At 37.4% G+C, this 19,488-nt stretch overlaps 1 protein-coding gene across 2 annotated transcripts; it reads right to left on the bottom strand.

Annotated features, from left to right (window-relative positions):
• Positions 1–1,290: 1,290 nt before the first annotated feature.
• LOC140170306 (platelet-activating factor acetylhydrolase 2, cytoplasmic-like) lies at positions 1,291–19,471 on the bottom strand. 2 transcript variants are annotated; one of them, XM_072193675.1, is made up of 10 exons: positions 19,290–19,471; positions 15,162–15,425; positions 10,155–10,327; positions 9,087–9,255; positions 8,131–8,281; positions 6,938–7,051; positions 4,754–4,845; positions 3,746–3,928; positions 2,834–2,982; positions 1,291–2,289 (listed from the first exon to the last, which is right to left on the bottom strand). In XM_072193675.1, exons 1-10 carry the CDS (start codon positions 19,337–19,339, stop codon positions 2,138–2,140), a joined length of 1,497 nt encoding a protein of 498 aa, XP_072049776.1. In that variant the 5' UTR covers positions 19,340–19,471; the 3' UTR covers positions 1,291–2,137. The 2 variants fall into 2 exon arrangements, with proteins under 2 accessions (XP_072049776.1, XP_072049777.1); XM_072193676.1 differs by having other exon boundaries at positions 10,161–10,327.
• Between the last annotated feature and the right edge of the window lie 17 nt (positions 19,472–19,488).

The following is a 19,488-nucleotide window of genomic DNA, read 5'->3' as shown; positions in this document are numbered from 1 at the left end:
ACAGGCATTGACTGCTTTAATTTTGACATATTTGTCTCTATTTAGGATATACAGTGGTGAACATAACTGGTACCTGAATTATTTGGCTTACTGTAGTCCAGGCTAGTTGGCAATCTGGAGGTGGGGTCCATTTTGGGGTGTCTGTTTCGGTATTGCAGCAGACAAATTGTCTGCCATACCCTATTTCATGTTCTATGAACAATGTTTGTTCATTTAAGATTACTTTTGAGTGGTATCGACAATATCTAGCCCGGGCTAGTTGGCAAGCTGGGGGTAGTGGTCCATTTTGGGGTGTCTGTTTTCGGTATTGCAGCAGACAAAATGTCTGTCATACCCTATTTCGTGTTCTATGAATTATGTTTGTTCATTTAAGATTATTTTTGAGTGGTATCTACAATATCTAGCCTAGGCGAGTTGAAAACAGGGGGGCCGCGGCGGTACTTTATGGTGTCTGATACCGGTAGTGCAGGCAGGAATAATAGACAAAGGGATAGGCATCATAGACTGCTGCCCTCTGTTGAAATATGTATCCTAGGTCTAGACAATAGGCGGATTAGCGGCCATTTTGTCTTCGACATGATTTTATTCACGTGTCCTTATACTTTAGTACACAAATATAAGTTAACAGGTTTACAATATTAAAATTATATTTTGAATATGCAATATATTCTGTAGTAAATCGATCAAACGACGGTGATTGTTCAGGTATTAAATGCTTGATAAAATTAAACTGTCTGACCAGCTAGTATTCTCCTCCGCCGTCAGTGTGATTCCAGACACTCCACGCACCGTGTTGCGAAGGTGGAGGAGACTAAAAGCTGTATTGACAAACACGCATGCGTTAAAAAATATGTAGCCTAGGTCGAACAATAGCGTGACGTAGTTTCCGGCATCGTTCCTATGCACTTTCACCCTCCTGGTGCAGGGGACTATGTGTCTGTTTTTGTCCATTTAGTATTCTATACACTACACTCATTCATTTGGAATTGTTCCCAAGTGGTACCTTGCCCGCCTATGTTTGGCTGATTTTCAGGGGGCCTGGGGGTCTGACAGGCCTTTGGCAGAAGTTAAAATGTCTGCCGTTTGTGATGTTGATATATGGAGAGCGTTGCACACACTATGGTGGTAGTTTTAAATGGTACCACGCTCATCTACCCTGAACCTATTTTTTTAGCTATTTGGAGGGTTCCCCCGGGCACACGCAGTGGATGGAACCCGCAGACACGCGCCATTCCATTAAGTTCAAGTGACCCCCTACACACGTCTGTGGTCAGATATTGGTACCTCGTTCGTCTACCAAAATGTCCCTCTCCTGACAGTCTATAAGTCAACTCAAAATTTCTAGCAGTACATTGTTATTCTCCCATTGTGCTATTCCAGTTGAAATCCATACACCCCCTATGGAATACATGACCTTAATCTTCCAAACAGGGAGTGTGAATTTCAAATGGGGTTACATGAATGAGTGACTCCATCTACACTCCCTGTGTAAGAGGGGGTGTATGGATTTCAACTGGCATAGCCCATTCTGCAAATTAGCTCAAATTATGGTTAATAATACACTAATTGAACATAAAAACTCACATATTATCAGGCTAAGAATGTTACATATATTATTTATGAAAATACTGATAAGCTTTTATGGTCTCTATCTGGTATGAACGTTTCGACAGTATTTTTTGTGAGGCATGAGAGCACACCAGACATATCGAATTGAATTCTGAATACGAGGAATGTCCTGATGATATCAAATAATTTTGATCATTTAAAATTCGCGATATAATAAAAATTTTATGACAAATTATTAAAATTTGATATTTTTAAAATTTGTGATATTTAACAGTCCTTGAAGTAAACTTTCTAAATCTAATGATATGTACATAAACTGTATGTAGCTGGGATGAAAAACCGATGATCAATTGAACATTTTGACCTTTCATATATTGAAGATATGGATATTTTCCCCAAAACACCAAAAAAAATATTAGGTCTTTTTCTTCGTATTCAGAATGCAATTCGATATGTCTGATGTGCTCTCATGTCCCACCAAAAATACTGTCCAAACGTTCATACCACAGCCCTTTTAAGCTGTAAAGTTTTATAAAATTCTCATTGGCACACTTTTATTGCCTATTGCCTATAAGTTGGCCTGTGACTTCTCTGGAGTTTCTTGTTGTTTCTTTTCTCCAGATTTCTTATAGTTAACATCTAGCTTGACATTTGTTCCTACCATCACATCTTTGTTCTCACCGTTCAGATAACTCTCAAGTTGCTCTTCAAATGGCAGACCTATTGAAGGAGAAAAGCAAAGTAAATGAATAGATTGTTACAACAGGTATAGGTTAATGAACGCGTATTACTTGTTGGGAGATAAATTAGACATAATAATGCACGTGCGCTGATGTTCAACATCAGTGCAAGTGCATTATTTTGTCCAATTTCTCGAGCAACAATCACTTGATACAGTAACCAAAGAACTTCAAGGATGAAAAAGACATGATCAGACTTTTGTGCCATGAGAATCACTTTTGCCGCCTTGTTTGAAGCTGTTGAAGGCTTTGAATTGAAGGAGAGATAGCACACAAAACCTATTGTTCCTATATTTAATTCTCCGACATGACATGTACATTTGAAAACAACAAGTGCCTCCTTCAGGCATTCCATAAGCTATAACATTAGAAACTACTCCAATGATAGTATGCGATGTTATTAGGCGGTCGCTAAGGTGGGAGCTTCTGCAAAGTACACACATGCAATGACACAATGCCTGGCATGTACCTTTGCCTGAGAATTAAATATACCATCAATATATGTTTACTTTATTCATACATACCAAATTGTTTGCATATAAAAGCCACCGCTGCACCATTGTTGATCTCCATAGCTATATGAGGGTCTAATTTACCACGTGTTTTCAGTAGTTTACCAAGAGTAGAGCTTACAAGTAAAGAAAAGTCTGACTGGTTCTGATGACAAGTTCCTCTGAAACAAAATAGAAAAGAACTTTGATTAAAAACATTTCTAACAATACTTGAGATATGTAACTGGCATTATGCATTAATTTATAAGTTACAAAAATGAAATTTTCAAAAAGAGGATAGATTTTTTTGACCATGCTTAACTTACTTAGGGAATATTTTCAAATTATTACAAACTGAATCCAAAAAGGGTATGTTTTGCCCAAAACTGGCAAAACTTGTGTGTAACTTTGTCTTGCTTAGGGGATCACATATCACCTTAGATTTACACAAATATTTGTTTACACAACAACAACAACAGCAACAACAACAACAATAACAGCAACAATAACAGCAACAACAACTACAAAGCATGACTAAAATATGCACCTAAATTATTTTATAAAATTTGTATATCAAAAGGATGCACTTGTCGGCTGCTACATGTGTCTCATTTCACATAATAACTGGGAATAAATACCAGACTCATTTCAAGTGGAGGTCACATCAAATCATCGCCCAAGTCTCATGGCTTATTAATACAGAGAACATTCCATAACCATGGCACTTGGGGATGATTTGAAGTGACCTCCACTTGAGATGAGTCTGGTATTTATTCCTAGCAATTATGTGAAATGAGGCACATGTAGCAGCCGACAAGTGCATCGTTTTGATATGGATGTACACATATATGTTATTCAAACATACTGGACTGGTACATCATTCACTAACACACTGCCAATTTTCCTAAATATAAAATGTCCACTCCATAGCAAAGGTATACTTACAATATAGTAATGACTCTCCTATCATCCGTGGGCTTCTCAAAGTCATCAACCATCCTATGCATACGTGCTATGTTGCCTTGCCAATGGAAGGTCTCAGTGTTAATGAATAGTAGTGGCTTTGTGATTGATGGGTACATGGACCTCTCTATTGGGTATAACCATGCGTCAAATATCACTCCAAATCTGAAACAAAAAAATGAGTTAAATTGAAGTTCATTTCGTAAGATTTTTAGATTGTGAATATCAAAGTAGCACCAGGATGGATTGCGATAGGTAGTATTATTAACATCTGTTCAAAATAGAGATACAGTGTGGTCTTTATAAAAATCCAGGGAGAGTCCATGTATTTTACATGTTCAGGGGGGGTACATTCTCAATTTTTGGTGGGAATGTTCCCCCGGAATTTGGAGGTGGTGGGTCTTTGGGAGCTGACAGGGTATGGGTAAAAGGGGGATCTTTCAGAGTTGCAAACTGTCAAAATTAAGGGTCTTTCTTTGGCTTTCTGGTTGAAAATCACCTGGAAAAATGATAAATTTAGGGGTCTTTTAAAGCTGAAATGATCAAAACCAGGGGTCTTTCAGCACTGTGTTTTTGGTCAGGAGTCTTTCGGAGCTGCACGGTCCAAAACAGGGGTCTTTCTGGGGGAGCATTCCCATATGGACATTTTTGTTTTGTTGATTTCAATGCAAGGAATGATCAATGTAGGGGTCTTTTAGAGCTGAAATTATCAAAATCAGGGGTCTTTCAGCGCTGTGTTTTAGAGCCGCATGGTTCAAAACAGGGGTCTTTCTGGGGGAGCATACCTGTATGGCCATTTGTATTCAGTGCCCCCTACTCCAGTTGATATCCATGCACTCGCTGTGGAAAACATGACCTTAATCTCCCAAATAAGTGTAGGTTTCAAATGAAATCCCCCATTCAGGAAACCCCATTTAAAATTCACACTGGGAGATTAAGGTCTTATCTTTCATAGATGGTGTATGGATTTCAACTGGAATAGCCACTTACTTGAATCTGTCATCGTTGACAAGTGACACTAGAGACGTAGCTCCACCAAAGGAATGTCCTGCAATGGCCACCTTGTCCATATCGAATTTATCCTGAAATAAAAAGGTTACCAAAGCGACCATGCAATTAGCACAAACGGTAATTTTGATCAGTATATCATAAAACAACATAAGTAACTTCATTTTAAATTTAAAAAGGCTATCACATCATCCACTCTTTACATTTATACGGTCATGCATGATTTCCAATTTCAAGTGAGTAAAAGTTTGTATGGAAATAAAGCTATCTTACACTACCCACAATGCATTTCTTTCCTGTACTGTTTTGCTATAAAAAAAAAAAGGCGAGTGATTTATAGTGCGCTATATATATGCACAGGCACAACCCCTAGACGTTGATCCACAAGCCTCAGCACACTTGTGGATCAAGTGATAAGAACAGGGGTTCAAATTCGCAATCAATTGCGGGAACCAGTTTAGGTTCTCGCAAATGGCTTTTGCGAGAACCTTTGGTTCTCATCAGAACCAGGCTTTCGATTCCCGCAAAATATTGAGAAAAAAAACCCTGTAAAATCATTACCCTATAAATAGGTGGGAATTTGTATGCAACTTACTATAACATTATTAATAACAAAACCAAGTTAATTATCTTTTTTTTTTTTTTTTTTTTTTTTTTTGTGTTAAAAGCAGTTGTTTCAACTTTGAATCCTGAAAGTAATTATAGTTTACCGAACGTAAAATACTGACTACACTGTCCACAGCAAGCTCAGCAACTTTCTTTAAGCTTATTAAACTTCGACTATCGCTGTGGCTTACCTATCGTGCATTAATGAGACCTCAACATAACATTCATGTATTTTAAATATAGTGCAGTTTAAAAGGTTTTACACCCGTATGAGTTCTATTTTTGGAGAATTTGAGGCCGCGGATGACCCAATCTCCTACTGCTAGCTACGCGATGAAGAGATGTCAAAACATGAAAATATACCATATACCGCAATACCCCTAATTTCACTTGATTTATTCATACCTAAATTTATTACAAATTTCCTTAAATGTTCGCTGAATATTGCTTTTAATAGCTTTTGTATGTACTGTTATATGATTCGCAATTTTAAACCATATCTTTTCAAATGAAATGCAAATTAAATTAAATTAAATTAAATTTATTCCACGTATTATTTTGTACATCGGGTAAAGGGTGAGCACGTGTGTAATAAAATGACGACGTCATTTGCCCGAGGTCATTTGACGATTAATTATTCATGTTACGATTAATTATTCATGTTTACCAGACACTTTCGTAAGAAAGAGATACCGTGATTGGTGGAAATAGGCAAGGTGAAAGTGATACAAACCAATGAAGGAGACTTTCATTACTAGCGAGGTCACGGCTATTATTATGGGGGTGATCGTTTGTAAACACTAAAATTACATGGGCCATGGATTTCATGCTCACTGTGCTTTCTGTTCGTGATCGTACAATAAATTGACAGCTAAAATGATGAAATCTTTGCCTTTTCCCCCAAACATTTCAGAATTATATATTTTTTTATGCACTAATGATGTTATTAAGGTGAGCACATGCGTGTAATAGTTATATAATAAGCTTTAAATTGACATGCCATTTAACGATTAATTATTCATGTCATGATTAATTATTCATATGACCCGACTCTTTGGTAAGAAAGAGTTGCCGTGATTGGTGGAAATATGTGAGATGAAGACCAATGACATAGACGCTTTTATTACTAGCGAGGTGCCGAGGTCATATCTATTATTATGAGATGGTGGGTTGTAAACACAGGCCAGGGCGAAACTTTCACGCTCTGTACGTGCGTGATCGTACAATATAAAGTAATCGACAGCTAAAATGATGAAAACTTTACCTTTTTCCCCAACATTTCAGAATTATATTCATGGATTAATGAGATTATTAAATCACATTTCCGTTGCAGTAAAAGAAAAGGTAAAAATAACACGAAATGTGATCTTAGACTTCAAAGCTTGTGCGCGAACCAATTTTGGTTCGCCCAGTTGCAACCCGGCGAGAACATTCACGCGAGCCGGTTCGCGGGTTCGCGTCGGATTGGAAACCCTGAAGAAATACCTCAATTGAAAGATCTCTCTCTTTCTCCCTCTCGCTCTTAACACACTCTCTCTATCTCTCTCTCTCTACACTCACCTTAAACATGGCAGTATTGAGCTCATTGTTCATTGCATTGATTATCTCTTCACCTTTGTTTAATTTCTCCATCAAATTCAGGGCTAAAGTACACTCTTCAGCCCGCTGCGTTACCTATAAAAGAAGAAGAAAAAACCATGAAGACATAACGACCAACCTTTAAGGTCCCCTTAGCAAAATGGATAAACCACAGGATGTCTTTTCTTCCAGTATCTATCTAAAGCTCCATGTAGACACACTAACTTATTTTTTGGGGGGGGGGTGTATACACATGCGCAGAAGGTCGATTTGTCTGTAAGCTAGCGAATCATCCGCTTAAATACACTGATTTGAATCTGCCACTGCATAATCCAACATGGCGTTACTCTTAACTTGAGATGAGACAGACCATATCAGCAATATACCTGTTGGATATAGATGAGCTTTGTACAGGGTACAGGTAACCGACACAATGCATTACATGCACATCAGAAATGCAATCATTTATGTATGTATGACCATGTGATGACAAACCACATGACAAACCATATATAGGCACACTATACTAATGCCCTGTGGGGTAAGATTTTTTCCACCCCGATCCTGGCATTCCACGAATAATACCAACCCTGATCCATCCAGAAAAATTTGGAACCCGCCCGATTCACCCCCTCTAGAAGACATGATGTAAACCCCCACACAAGGGGTATAGCTTTCAAATGGAATCACCCATTCAGGCAACCCTATTTGAAATTCACACTATCTGTGTGGGAGATTAAGATAATACGATGTATTGTTGGTCGAAGCAGCAACAAAAAATGTAGTTCACAGAATCTTGCGAATGGTAGTGAGCTGTAGCAAAAATTGCATTGCTCAATTCAGCAAGCGTGTAGAAGAATTCAAATATCACAGATATACTTTTGTAGGTCCTGTGGTTCTTGAGTTATGTTGTAAAGAGGGCTGAAACAACAACACTTTTGTAAAACGTACTTAACTCATTAACAACAATAAATTAAGCAGGTTTTCAAAGTACATGATTTGTAGAATGAACTTTTGCAAAACACCAAAGTATTATTTTTCAACAATATATTGATTCAGATAATGAACATAGATTTTTTTTTTTTGCTGCTTCGACCAACAATACCTCGTATAACCTTAAGGTCATGTCTTCTACAGGGGGTGTATGGATTTAAATTGGAATAGCCCAGTCTTACCTGATTGTTCCTGAGTTCAAAATCTTCATTTGGTTTAGCGAAATTATGAGGTATCCAATCTTGCACCATACCAGCACGAGCGCCCTCACTTGCCTCGTCTTCTTCATGATGTACCTCCTTGAATACATATGTTGCACATGCTGATCTATCTCTGTGTTAATTTGCATTTCAAATAAAAATATAAAAGCCTTCAATGACACAGGATTTGACCATAGATATCTTGTAGCTCAAGTTGTGTAATTTCTTGTAACCCACAGGGCAGAATTAACATCAGCAAACCATTTTAGGTGTAACTGCAACAATAACTGTCCTCCATAGACACCCAATTTTAGATACAAGTTGCTTCACTCCACCCAGTTGTACATTAATGTACAATGAGGAGCTGATAGAGATTCTCATACCGGTGCCATTATAATAATGTAGCAGCCACATGGTGTGATATATGCTAGCGGCAGCCAGGGGTGTCCTCTAACTTTTTTGGCCACTAGCCAGTCCGGCATGTAACTCATCAAATTTACCAGCCCGACAGAAATTGTACATGACTGACAGCTAGCTAGAGCCACACTCAATAGTAATATTTTAAAAGAAGCACAATTTGCAACTTAATGAGTTTTTGAATGATATTTCACTATCCACAATGATTCACACACACTTTCAATCAATGCGATACAGTATCGTCAGGTCCGTGCGCATATTTATTTGGAGGGTGCGGGACTTAAAAAATGTTGACCTTTTTTCGAATGAAAAATTATGCTAATGCCAAATTTAGGTAAAAAGCAGACATAAAACCCCTAAACATTGCCCTTATCATCCTCTATTTCTTACCTGCCAGTGGGCCTGGTGTTCAGGTGGGTGTTATATTTTAAAAAGTACATCCCTAGAGGCAGTACGGAAAAATGTAAAGCACTTTAAACAATTAAAATGATGCTATAAGTTTGTCAACATTTAATTCATACCTGTGTTCTACAGCAGCCACCATGAACCCCCTGGAAGCCAACTCTGTGCATGTACTACTATATGCTGTCCTACATGCACCAAGACCATGTGAGAATATGATTAGTGGCATCTTGTCTTTCATCTCAGTGGCAAGGGGGGCATTCCATATTGCTGGAACCTTGTAATCATCTGTATCAAGGAGAAAAAAGAGTAATGCGATTAGCAACAGGAGCTTAATGTGCAATTAGGCCCTATCTTGAACTATACTAGAAATTTCAATTTGAATGAACACAGCTTAAAGGGCAGGTCTATTGCAAAAACAACATCATATCATTGGCAAGCTAATATTATGAGGACAATGAAAATGACTCCTTTTTTGAGAAAATAAGACGTTTAAAATTGATATTCCGCCAAAACTAACTTAAGCGGTGAGTTCCTTTGATTTGGCCTAGAAAAAAGGTGACGTCATGAAATGAGATGTGCCCGCTTTGAGAAAAGGGACTATAAACGCTCTCAATGGACAGAACATATACTGTTGTTGTTCACAGAAAAAAACTCTAAATTAAGTATTACAAATTTAATGGTTTTTAAACATATCAGCCGCTTCTTTTTTTATATATTAGTAAATTGTGATATTACAATTCATATGTATATCAATATCATGAGAAATATTAGGCCTAAAAAATAAATACATAATTTGAGCTTAGAATTTCATCTGAGACTAGCATATAAACCGTGTTAAGTCCACAAACTCATGTATCTGATTTCCCTGTATATTGCTATGCTATAGTTGGATATAGTTTCAGTTGGATGAAATATTTCGAAGCAAACGCATAGTAACAATACTGTGTGCAGGGACCTGGCGTACTAGACAATTTTGAGTGGAGCTTCAATATCCAATTGTCAGTCAACCACCAGTGCCCTGAATGGTGCCTTGTTGATATAGCTTGGAAAAAAGAATGTGCATGATAGAAAATAGTTTATTTTTGTTTGAGCTGGGCAAATTGAAAATGAATAAATGGTCCATTTCCAGTAACATAAATGGAAATTATTTGATTAAAAAGAAGCAAGCCAGTGCACACACAAACCTATACCTAACAGGAATGACAACGCCATAGATGCCACAGGAGCCGACACATCAAATCCTATGAATTTGGCATAGCCTCTTGCGTAGTCTTTACTTGGAAGCCATGTTGTGTACAGGGACTTATCCAGCTGTTGTGCAGGTGAGTTGGTTGGGTAGAAGAGTCTACAAAAACTCCTGTGATGTGAAAGAAATACAATATAAAATAATATCGTCACCAAAGGGCCTAAGTCATTATTACATGTTTCTCATTTGGAATTTTGATTTTCTGAGTAATAAACCCATAATTAATCAAATTTCCTGCCGCATTCTTCATTAACTTGCATATATATATATATTCCACAAGTTCATGAAGAATGCGGCTGGAAATTTGATAATTACGGGTTTATTACTCAGACAATGAGAAACATGTAATAATGACTTAGGCCCTTTGGTTATGAGGGTGACGATATGAGTATCCCAATAAATTTGCTGGAACAAATACGAAACACTCAAAATTTGCATAACCCCCTTCTCCCCCGGCCACAACATTGTTAAATACTGAAAATCATAAACACAGTCTGGACAGGTAAAATTCCCAACGATTGGATTGATAAGGTCTTATCATACCGGTATTCAAGAAGTGTTTTGCAGGATGATCCTGATTACAGAGACCATAAATAAACCCCCTGATGGAGGAACAATGGGGATTTTGTAGTGTCCGAGATACCACGGTGCTTGTGCTTGTTGTACAGCAAATTATTGAAAATATAGGGGAAACCTGTACACCGATACCGCTCATTCTACAAAATCCGGTGCCAATAGCCTTTTTTCCATTCTTTGGTCCACAAACGCTTTGTTGAGCATTTAGGGCATCAAATATGTTGTTTTTCTGGTAGAACTCAACGAGATCTACACGGACATATATAGTTTTCCATACTTTAAATGCTTTCTTCAGCCTGATTAACCCTTGCAAAGGCTCAAAAATCGCTAAAAATGTGTTTCCACTGGTTAAGTGTCACATCTAACCCTGAATATTTTCTTTGAATAAATGCGATTTCTTTACATATTTGTTGTTTTTTAATTGGATAACGCACCATCATATTGTTTATCAACATTATTTTTTAGTGATTAAAACGTCTTTGTGTAATTCTAAAATAAATTGCACCAAAACGCTGTGAGCTACGTTACCCCTTTTTAACACACGTTATTGGAAAGAAGTAAAACAGAGGTATCAATGTAATTTGCGGTTTTTTAAAGGAAACACTCATAGGTTTTTAAAAATCCCAGTAAAAATCATGATGCTGTAGCATTTTTGGCATAGAAATGCTGTAAACATTGAAATTTCGACCGACCATGTTAAGATTGGTGAGCTACGTTACCAGGATTCTATAGTAGGCCTATGCACTTGTATTACACGTACTTCCTAATAATATGTGAAAGCTACCAGTGGTCGAACCCCATTTATATTAGAATTAACCGACATAGCGTTCTAACGTTCGCAAATCACATTAAAAACATTAAAAACCAGCGAACTACGTTACTGTGAGCTATGTTACACACTCATTTACGCATCTTCAAAACTTCTATGAAATGGTGAGATCTGTTTTACATTTCACTCAAGTGATCTTTAGTTTGCTTTTTATGACCTTGAATTGAGTAAAACCAGCCCATTTTGTAGTCGGTAACGTAGCTCACATTACATTGAGTGTTAGTATTAAAAAACATCATGACTTCCTGAAAGAAAAATATGCAAGTGGTGTTGGCAATTTATTACATCTGAAAGTAGTGATACATTTACTCTTAAAAAACACAAAAAGCAGGTCTTTTTGAACAACTTTTATTTTTTCAATTTTTATAGTTGATTGGCACCGGATTTTGTAGAATGAGTGATACACTCTAATTTTGAGGCATTTGATACCATGGGGACCCATCCCACAGGATCTCTACCTATGTTCCACCCATTGCATGAGACTTCAGTATGCATGTAACATATATTTGTAGTATGCATGCCACTTTTGATAGCTTTCAATTTTACGCCATATCTTTTTATGTTACTTTGGTCCACTTTTGTGCGACTTTCTTTTCCAAACTTTATTTCCCAAAATTGATGGAATTCTATGAATTTCTATCAGTGTTAAAATGAGGAAAGTAATTTTAGCAGACAATTTTGAGAATTCACCACAACTCCTACTTGTGACCACAGAAATGGCTTAACTCTGTAATCCCCATAAGAAAATACAACAATTTGACATTTGGGTCACTCCATATCAAATCAAGGAGGCGCCCCACCTGACCCCCTCAGATTTGCTTCATATTTTAGTCATATGTTGTACCTGTAAAAATATTAAAAACCTGCAAATTTGAGGTCTGTAGCTCTTACGGATTTTCTGTGGCAGGCATTTAAAGTTGGAGTAGGGAGGTCTAAATTTGGACCTAAAAGTTACCCCTTAAATAAATTTCATCTTTGGGAGTTTGTGCCTTCTTTATAAAAAGAAAGAGAGGTCTGAAACTTTGCATACACACTAACTGCATGCCCAATTTGTCAAAAAATAAAAAAATAAAAAATTCTGTAATTCTTGCGTTGTGTCACGGGGTCATTAAATATGCAAGAAAAATGTAATGTTTTGTAAACTGGCAAGTTTAGCCCCCTTAAATTCACATTTTTTGTCAGATTAATTAATTTTTTTTGTCACCGATGCTATATATAGGATGAATACAATGCATACCCAAAAAATTGGGGTCACAACTCATTTACATTTCGAACAGCGCCCTCACGAAGATGAAATTTATTGCAAATTCAACATTTTCAGGGGGCCCAAAGTCGATGTGGTCCACCTTCAAAATTTATAAAACATCACTTTTATATAACTACTAGTCTTAAATTACAACTTTGCTAAGTCCCAGTAATTGTATAGGTTGACTTCATATAAAATGACAAGCCCAAAGTTGACCATTTTCTTATGATTGCATGTAGTGCAAATGTGCCGAATTCGGAAGGCTTGAAAGTCAAATTGGCCACAATATTAAAAATAAATGATTAGATGAGTAGTTATTGGCCCTATTTACTTGTATTTCCATTTCGTTTTCAATATATACAGATTTTCTATGGTAGCCATTTAAAGTTGGAGTGCAGCGCCCTCACGAAGATGTTTTGTAAACTGGCAAGTTTAGCCCCTAAATTCACATTTTTGTCAGATTAATTATTTTTTGTTTCACCGATGCTATATATAGGATAAATACAATGCATACCCAAAAATTGGGGTCACAACTCATTTACATTTCGAACAGCGCCCTCACAAAGATGAAATTTATTGCAAATTCAACATTTTCAGGGGGCCCAAAGTCGATGTGGTCAACCTTCAAAATTTATAAAACATCACTTTTATATGACTACTAGTCTTAAATTGCAACTTTGCTCAATCCCATTAATTTTATAGATTGACTTCATATAAAAACGACAAGCCTAAAGTTGACCGTTTTCTTATGATTGCATGTACTGCAAATGTGCCGAATTCGGAAGGTTTAAAAGTCAAAATGGCCACAATATTGAAAATAAATGACTAGATGCATAGTTATTGGCCCTATTTACTTTTATTTCCATTTTATTTTCAATATTGGGGCCAATTTGACTTTCAAGCCTTCCGAATTCGGCACATTTGCACTACATGCAATCATAAGAAAATGGTTAACTGTGGGCTTGTCATTTTATATGAAGTCAACCTATACAATTACTGGGACTTAGCAAAGTTGTAATTTAAGACTTGTAGTTATATAAAAGTGATGTTTTATAAACTTTGAAGGTGGACCACATCGACTTTGGGCCCCTGAAAATGTTGAATGTGCAATAAATTCCATCTTCGTGAGGGCGCTGTTCGAAATGTAAATGAGTTGTGACCCCAATTTTTTGGGTATGCATTGTATTTATCCTATATATAGCATCGGTGACAACAAAAAATAATTAATCTGACAAAAAATGTGAATTTAGGGGGGCTAAACTTGCCAGTTTACAAAACATTACATTTTTTCTTGCATATTTAATGAGCCCGTGACACAACGCGCAATTACAGAATTTTTTTTTTTTATTTTTGGACAAATTGGGCATGCAGTTAGTGTGTATGCAAAGTTTCAGACCTGTCTTTCTTTTTATAAAGAAGGCACAAACGCCCAAAGATGAAATTTATTTAAAGGGCAACTTTTGGGTCCAAATTTAGACTCCCCTACTCCAACTTTAAATGGCTGCCACAGAAAATCCGTAAGAGCTACAGACCTCAAATTTGCAGGGTTTTAATATTTTTACAGGTACAACATATGACTAAAATATAAATCAAATCTGAGGGGGTCAGGTGGGGTGCCTCCTTGATTTGATATGGAGTGACCCATTTGGACACCAGAAACTTTACGTAGAAAGTCAAAAAGTGTCGTTTGGTATATCTTGATACAGAAGTTATCATACAGTGATTGATAGTATTTTTTTTTCAAATAAAATGTCTTTTCTATAAAATTTATCGCTGCGCCATGCTGAAATATGTTGCATGTACTTGCTGTTTTGTACAGTAATTCATTGTAAAGGTACTGTCAATGATGGTCACAGAATTTGGAAAAATACATTTGCCCATAACTTCGCTAATTTTTGTCCAACAGACATGGTTGACCCCTCATTTTTAAAAGTTAAATTTCAAGTTATCATACAGTGAAGGTATCATACAATTAAAAGTTATCATACAATTAAATTTTAAGTTAACCTTTCTAAACACAACAATTTCAATGTGAAATATCATACTTGAAAATTTGATGATCATACATACCCTGGGGGTATTTATAATGGGTCCACTTTCAAATTCTCAGTAGCACACTCCTATACTACCCAAACCAAACTTGAGTACCCTCCCCCCACCCCACCCCCTGGACTTACCCATCAATTGTACGGTTGGTCACACATAATATCGGAACAAGCAAAATGGAATGTTACATTCCTACCCCTTCCACACACACACCCCCACCCATGTGCCATTACATTCATTGTACTTACCCATCAATTGTATGGTCACACATAATGTCAGAACACGCAACATGAAATGGTCCTTTGCCAGGCTTCATACAGGTGGTTGGATTATTGGTTAACGGCCACATGATGAATGGCTGTGTACTGGAAGGTGGGCCTGAAGTAGCTAAGGTTGTTGATGCTAGAGGAATACACAGAGTGGTTTGGTTTCTTGCAGATGCTGATTGTAATAATGATCTTTGTGAAGCGAAGTTGAATGTTGAGCACTGCAACTGGGTCTTTGCTGTATGGCTGTGAAACAGGATTCATTTGAAATATATAGCAATGAATTTTTGTTGCCAACTTCCTCTTACAAATTAAGATGTTTAATATTTTGCACTAATGATGATGTGCCATCAGCTCAAATTACCTTCAGCCAATCGGAAGCCATAATATATTTTTATGAATGAAATTGACCCCTTTCAAGAGTAATACTCTTGCATGATGGTGTTTTTTTCGAAATGGGAGCTGCCAATTTGGTCTTCACATGTTTCCGATCTCTATTACATGTATATCTATCGGTTTCAAAATTACCTTTTTGTTGCCATGAAATCAAACACAATTTTCAATAGCTAGCAATACTGGGATCTCAATTATTTTTAAATTTAAAAGTTTCATGTCAATCAATCAATCAATCAATTTTATTTTATCGCAATTGCTGGTAATGATTGCTGCCTTTTTAATCCCCTATTTAGTTATTCATGCTGCTCATAGACCATCCTTCTGCTACTTGAGTGTTTGGGCAACCGGAACAGTTTTGACAGGTCTTTTTGTCTACCTCTCTGTTTGTAAATTCGCCAAATATGAAAGTAACAAAAACACCTCACTGTGACAGTCATAACTTCATAACCGACATCAAACACAGATTCAGGCGCAATCATTATTGCGAGTCGCAACTGTTGGAAACCATGGAAGACCTTGCCTTCAATGGAAAACGCATAGACAAAACAGTAAAGAAGGCCAATTCTGTTATGGGTTTGGTAAAAAGGAACATTTATTCAGCACCCAAAGAAACAAAGACTCATGCCTATCAATCAATTGTGAGACCTGACCAATGCTGTACCTCTTCAAGTTCCAATGTGTAACAGGCATTATAACTACGATGAACTTTCGATGGTCAATTTAGGGCCAAGAGAGGTACTTTTGCCAAGGATACTCAATGTGCAATCAAGCGTGTGGTCTTAGTGTTGTGTAAGAAACTGACTGTGGAAGAGGTGATGCACATAAACAAAATGATCTGTAAAAAAAATTTAACTGACAAAAAATTATGGACATTTGTCCATCTCTTTCCATTAGTATCTTATTGTGAAAAACTAAGTAGTTGAGGTGTTAGCTCAATATGCAAGGAAAATATTTCTCACGATGACCCCATGTTCACAATTTGACCCTCCTAGCTAACTGAATAAATAGCACGTTTTTTTCGAACTTTTCTGAATCTGATTTTGATTTGAAAAGGTCTATATACAAAAACAGGAATGAGGAACTCTATGTCACCACAGCAAACAAAAGGCTGATTCTATTGAGGAGTACTCGCACACATCAGGCATGTTACAAATACTGAAGAGAAACAGTTCTCATATTTCCCAAAAACTTAGCGACTGGAACGCCCTGCCCCCCAATGTCACCAAAGCTACTTCAATAACACAAAAGATCTAACTGATCCTTACCCTCCATTGGTGTGACACTCAACGGAGTCGGTGCAAATTACAAAAGGAAGTACAGAAGCAGAAACATGACATTCACAATGCTGTTGGAGGTGTTACTAGACTCTTCGCAGATGATTGTCTAATTTATCCTAACATCAATTCTAAGGCAGATGAGGGCTGCTACAGGCCGATCTTGACAACCTCACTAGTTGGGCTGATACATGGGATATGCGCTTTAACGCTGGAAAATGAAAACGATGCGAATGAGCCCGCGAATGAGTCGCAAACGCAACCCTGGTGAACCTTCTTATGAAATGTCTGGCACTCACAGATTCTACATACCTCGGATAATCATCCAAAATGATCTTGGGTGGGAAAAACAGACTCAGCATGCAGTCACCAAGGCAACAAGAGTCTTGAATTTCATCAAGTGCAATTTCTACATGTGCTCCAAGTCTGTTAAAGAGAGGCTTTATCGGACGCTGGTTCGGCCACACTTAAAGAGTATGGAGTTACTGCGTGGAAACCATACAAAAATTGTCACCAGTCTGCGTTAGAAAAGGTGCAACATAGAGCTGCAAGATTTGTTCAAGGTGACTACAAGAGAGTCAGCAGCGTTACAGAAATGTTATGTTCTTTTAGATGGGAAAGGCTGACAGACAGATGGGAAACCCACCAAGTCACACAACTTTACAAGATCATCAACCAAGACATTGACATAGATTCATCCGACCACCTCAAACCAAAACTTCAAAGAAATAGGAGGGGAAACAACACTCAATTTGATATACCACACTTCACATCTACGGCGTACAGCAATTCTTTTTTTCCACGTCACGGACCACAATACTATGGAATGACCTACCTCAAGAGTAAGACATCATTGACATCCCTACCCACAAGACCTTCAGAGACAGCTACTTGGACTACATAAAAGACAAGAATTAGACAACCACTCCTAGCGACCTCCTAGCAAAGCTCCCAAGAGGAAGATTCAGGAGGAAACCAGCAAAGTACAAAGTAAGCAGGGGTTGTAAAGTAAATGTTTTATTACTTCCGTGGTCCGAGCTGTGCGCCAACTTGCCGCCAAGCGTAGACGAGCGTACACACAGAAGAAATAAACAATCACACTGATTGGCTGATCAACACACTTCACAGTGTCAGCACCCTGTATTATAAATATTTTTTTCCATACAGCTCAATACTCCGTTGAAATCAATTTGACACAGTATGCATTGTGTTAGTGGACGTGCACCTGGATGGGCTAAATGCGTTCCTTTATACCTATATAGTATTTATGTCATTCTCAAAATTAAATATATCTCAATTTTTACATTGCATTTCAAATTTTTTACATTAAAAATGCAGTAAAAGATATCCACAGCAAGCTGCAAGGCCCCGCTAATTAGTGTACTGATTTTCGAGTGAGTGTACTGGAAACAAAAAACTCTGGTTTTACCTGAAAACAAATTTTTTTCTTGTAATAGAAACATCATATGGGGTACTAGAGCATACACAAATCGTAATAATGTGTAGAATATAGAAACGCTGTGGTATCTCATATGATAGTCATGGTATGCTTAGCCTGAGTCGCTCGGCATATCTCGAACAAAATCGCGATGCGTAGCTGTTAAAAAACGAGAGGATTCGCTGTACTATCACGGCAATTTTTAACATGAAGATATAGGGATGATGACGATGTGCACTTGACAACAAGCCGGTTGACCCATTGGTCGTCGGTGCGGCGCGTAGTAGGTGACCTTGTCACTTCTTCGCGATCGCAATTCACCAGCGCATACCGGACCACGGAAGTAATAAAAATTAACTTTACAGGTGTAATAATTAATAAATATTAAAGGGCATTTCGTGATCCACAGCCTCATCCCCCACTTTTCTCAAAAAAAGTTGAGATTTTTATATCACTGGAAACCTCTGGCTACATAATGTTTATGTACAAAATATTTCTTGCAGATTAATTCGTTTAGCAAAGATATCGTGAAATTTGAATTTCGTTCTGGTGCACCAGAACAAAATTACAACGTATTGTCTATGGAGCAGTGTAATACACATAATCATGCATAACTCGCAAAAGCGCAATATCGGAATCAACTGAAATTTTGGGAATATGCTTTTTTCGTGGATATGTACTGAAAAATTTCATAAAAAGAGGATGCTAGGATCACGAAATACTCCTTTAATATACTAAAATGCAGAAAACCTTAGACGAGCGCGTATTGTAAGGATACATCGCGTATAATGCGGTATATACTGCGGCCGTTGCACGCACTTGTCTCTGATTGGCTGCTAATGCGAATTAGGCGATATATTGTTGCTGAGTGGAAATTTATGAATGAACTGTGCGCCGTACGCGTTGTTAGCGCCGAATTTGCAACATCACGGTAGTCGCGCTCGTAAAAGGTTTGCTGCATTTTACTTAGTATAGATGAAATTGTAAACAGTAAAGCTTTACCTCCAAAAAGTTGTTATTCGTGTATAAATCTGTCTTACAAAAACATGCATAGCAAGCCCGTGCTTATGGTTACAGTCAGTTATCCATCATATCAGCAGGTTCATTTATACTGGAAAGCTTCTAGCACAAGTTTACAACTTCAAGATACTAGTACCTCAATCACAAATCACATGCAAGTCAATGTCAACAAAAACAGCTG

This window comes from Amphiura filiformis, chromosome 14 (genome assembly GCF_039555335.1).
Source record: "Amphiura filiformis chromosome 14, Afil_fr2py, whole genome shotgun sequence".
NCBI classification, from domain to species: Eukaryota; Metazoa; Echinodermata; class Ophiuroidea; order Amphilepidida; family Amphiuridae; genus Amphiura; species Amphiura filiformis.
The sequence above is the reverse complement of the archived record's forward strand: the minus strand, read 5'-3'. Positions and strand labels throughout refer to the sequence as shown.

Coding starts and splice junctions, on each gene's coding strand:
- LOC140170306 (XM_072193675.1), bottom strand. CDS start 19,339: ATGCATGTTTTTGTAAGACAGATTTATACACGAATAACAACTTTTTGG. Junction 15,426..19,289: donor CGAATAACAACTTTTTGGAG/GTAAAGCTTTAC, acceptor CCTGTTTCACAG/CCATACAGCAAAGACCCAGT. Junction 10,328..15,161: donor TGTGACCATACAATTGATGG/GTAAGTACAATG, acceptor TTCACATCACAG/GAGTTTTTGTAGACTCTTCT.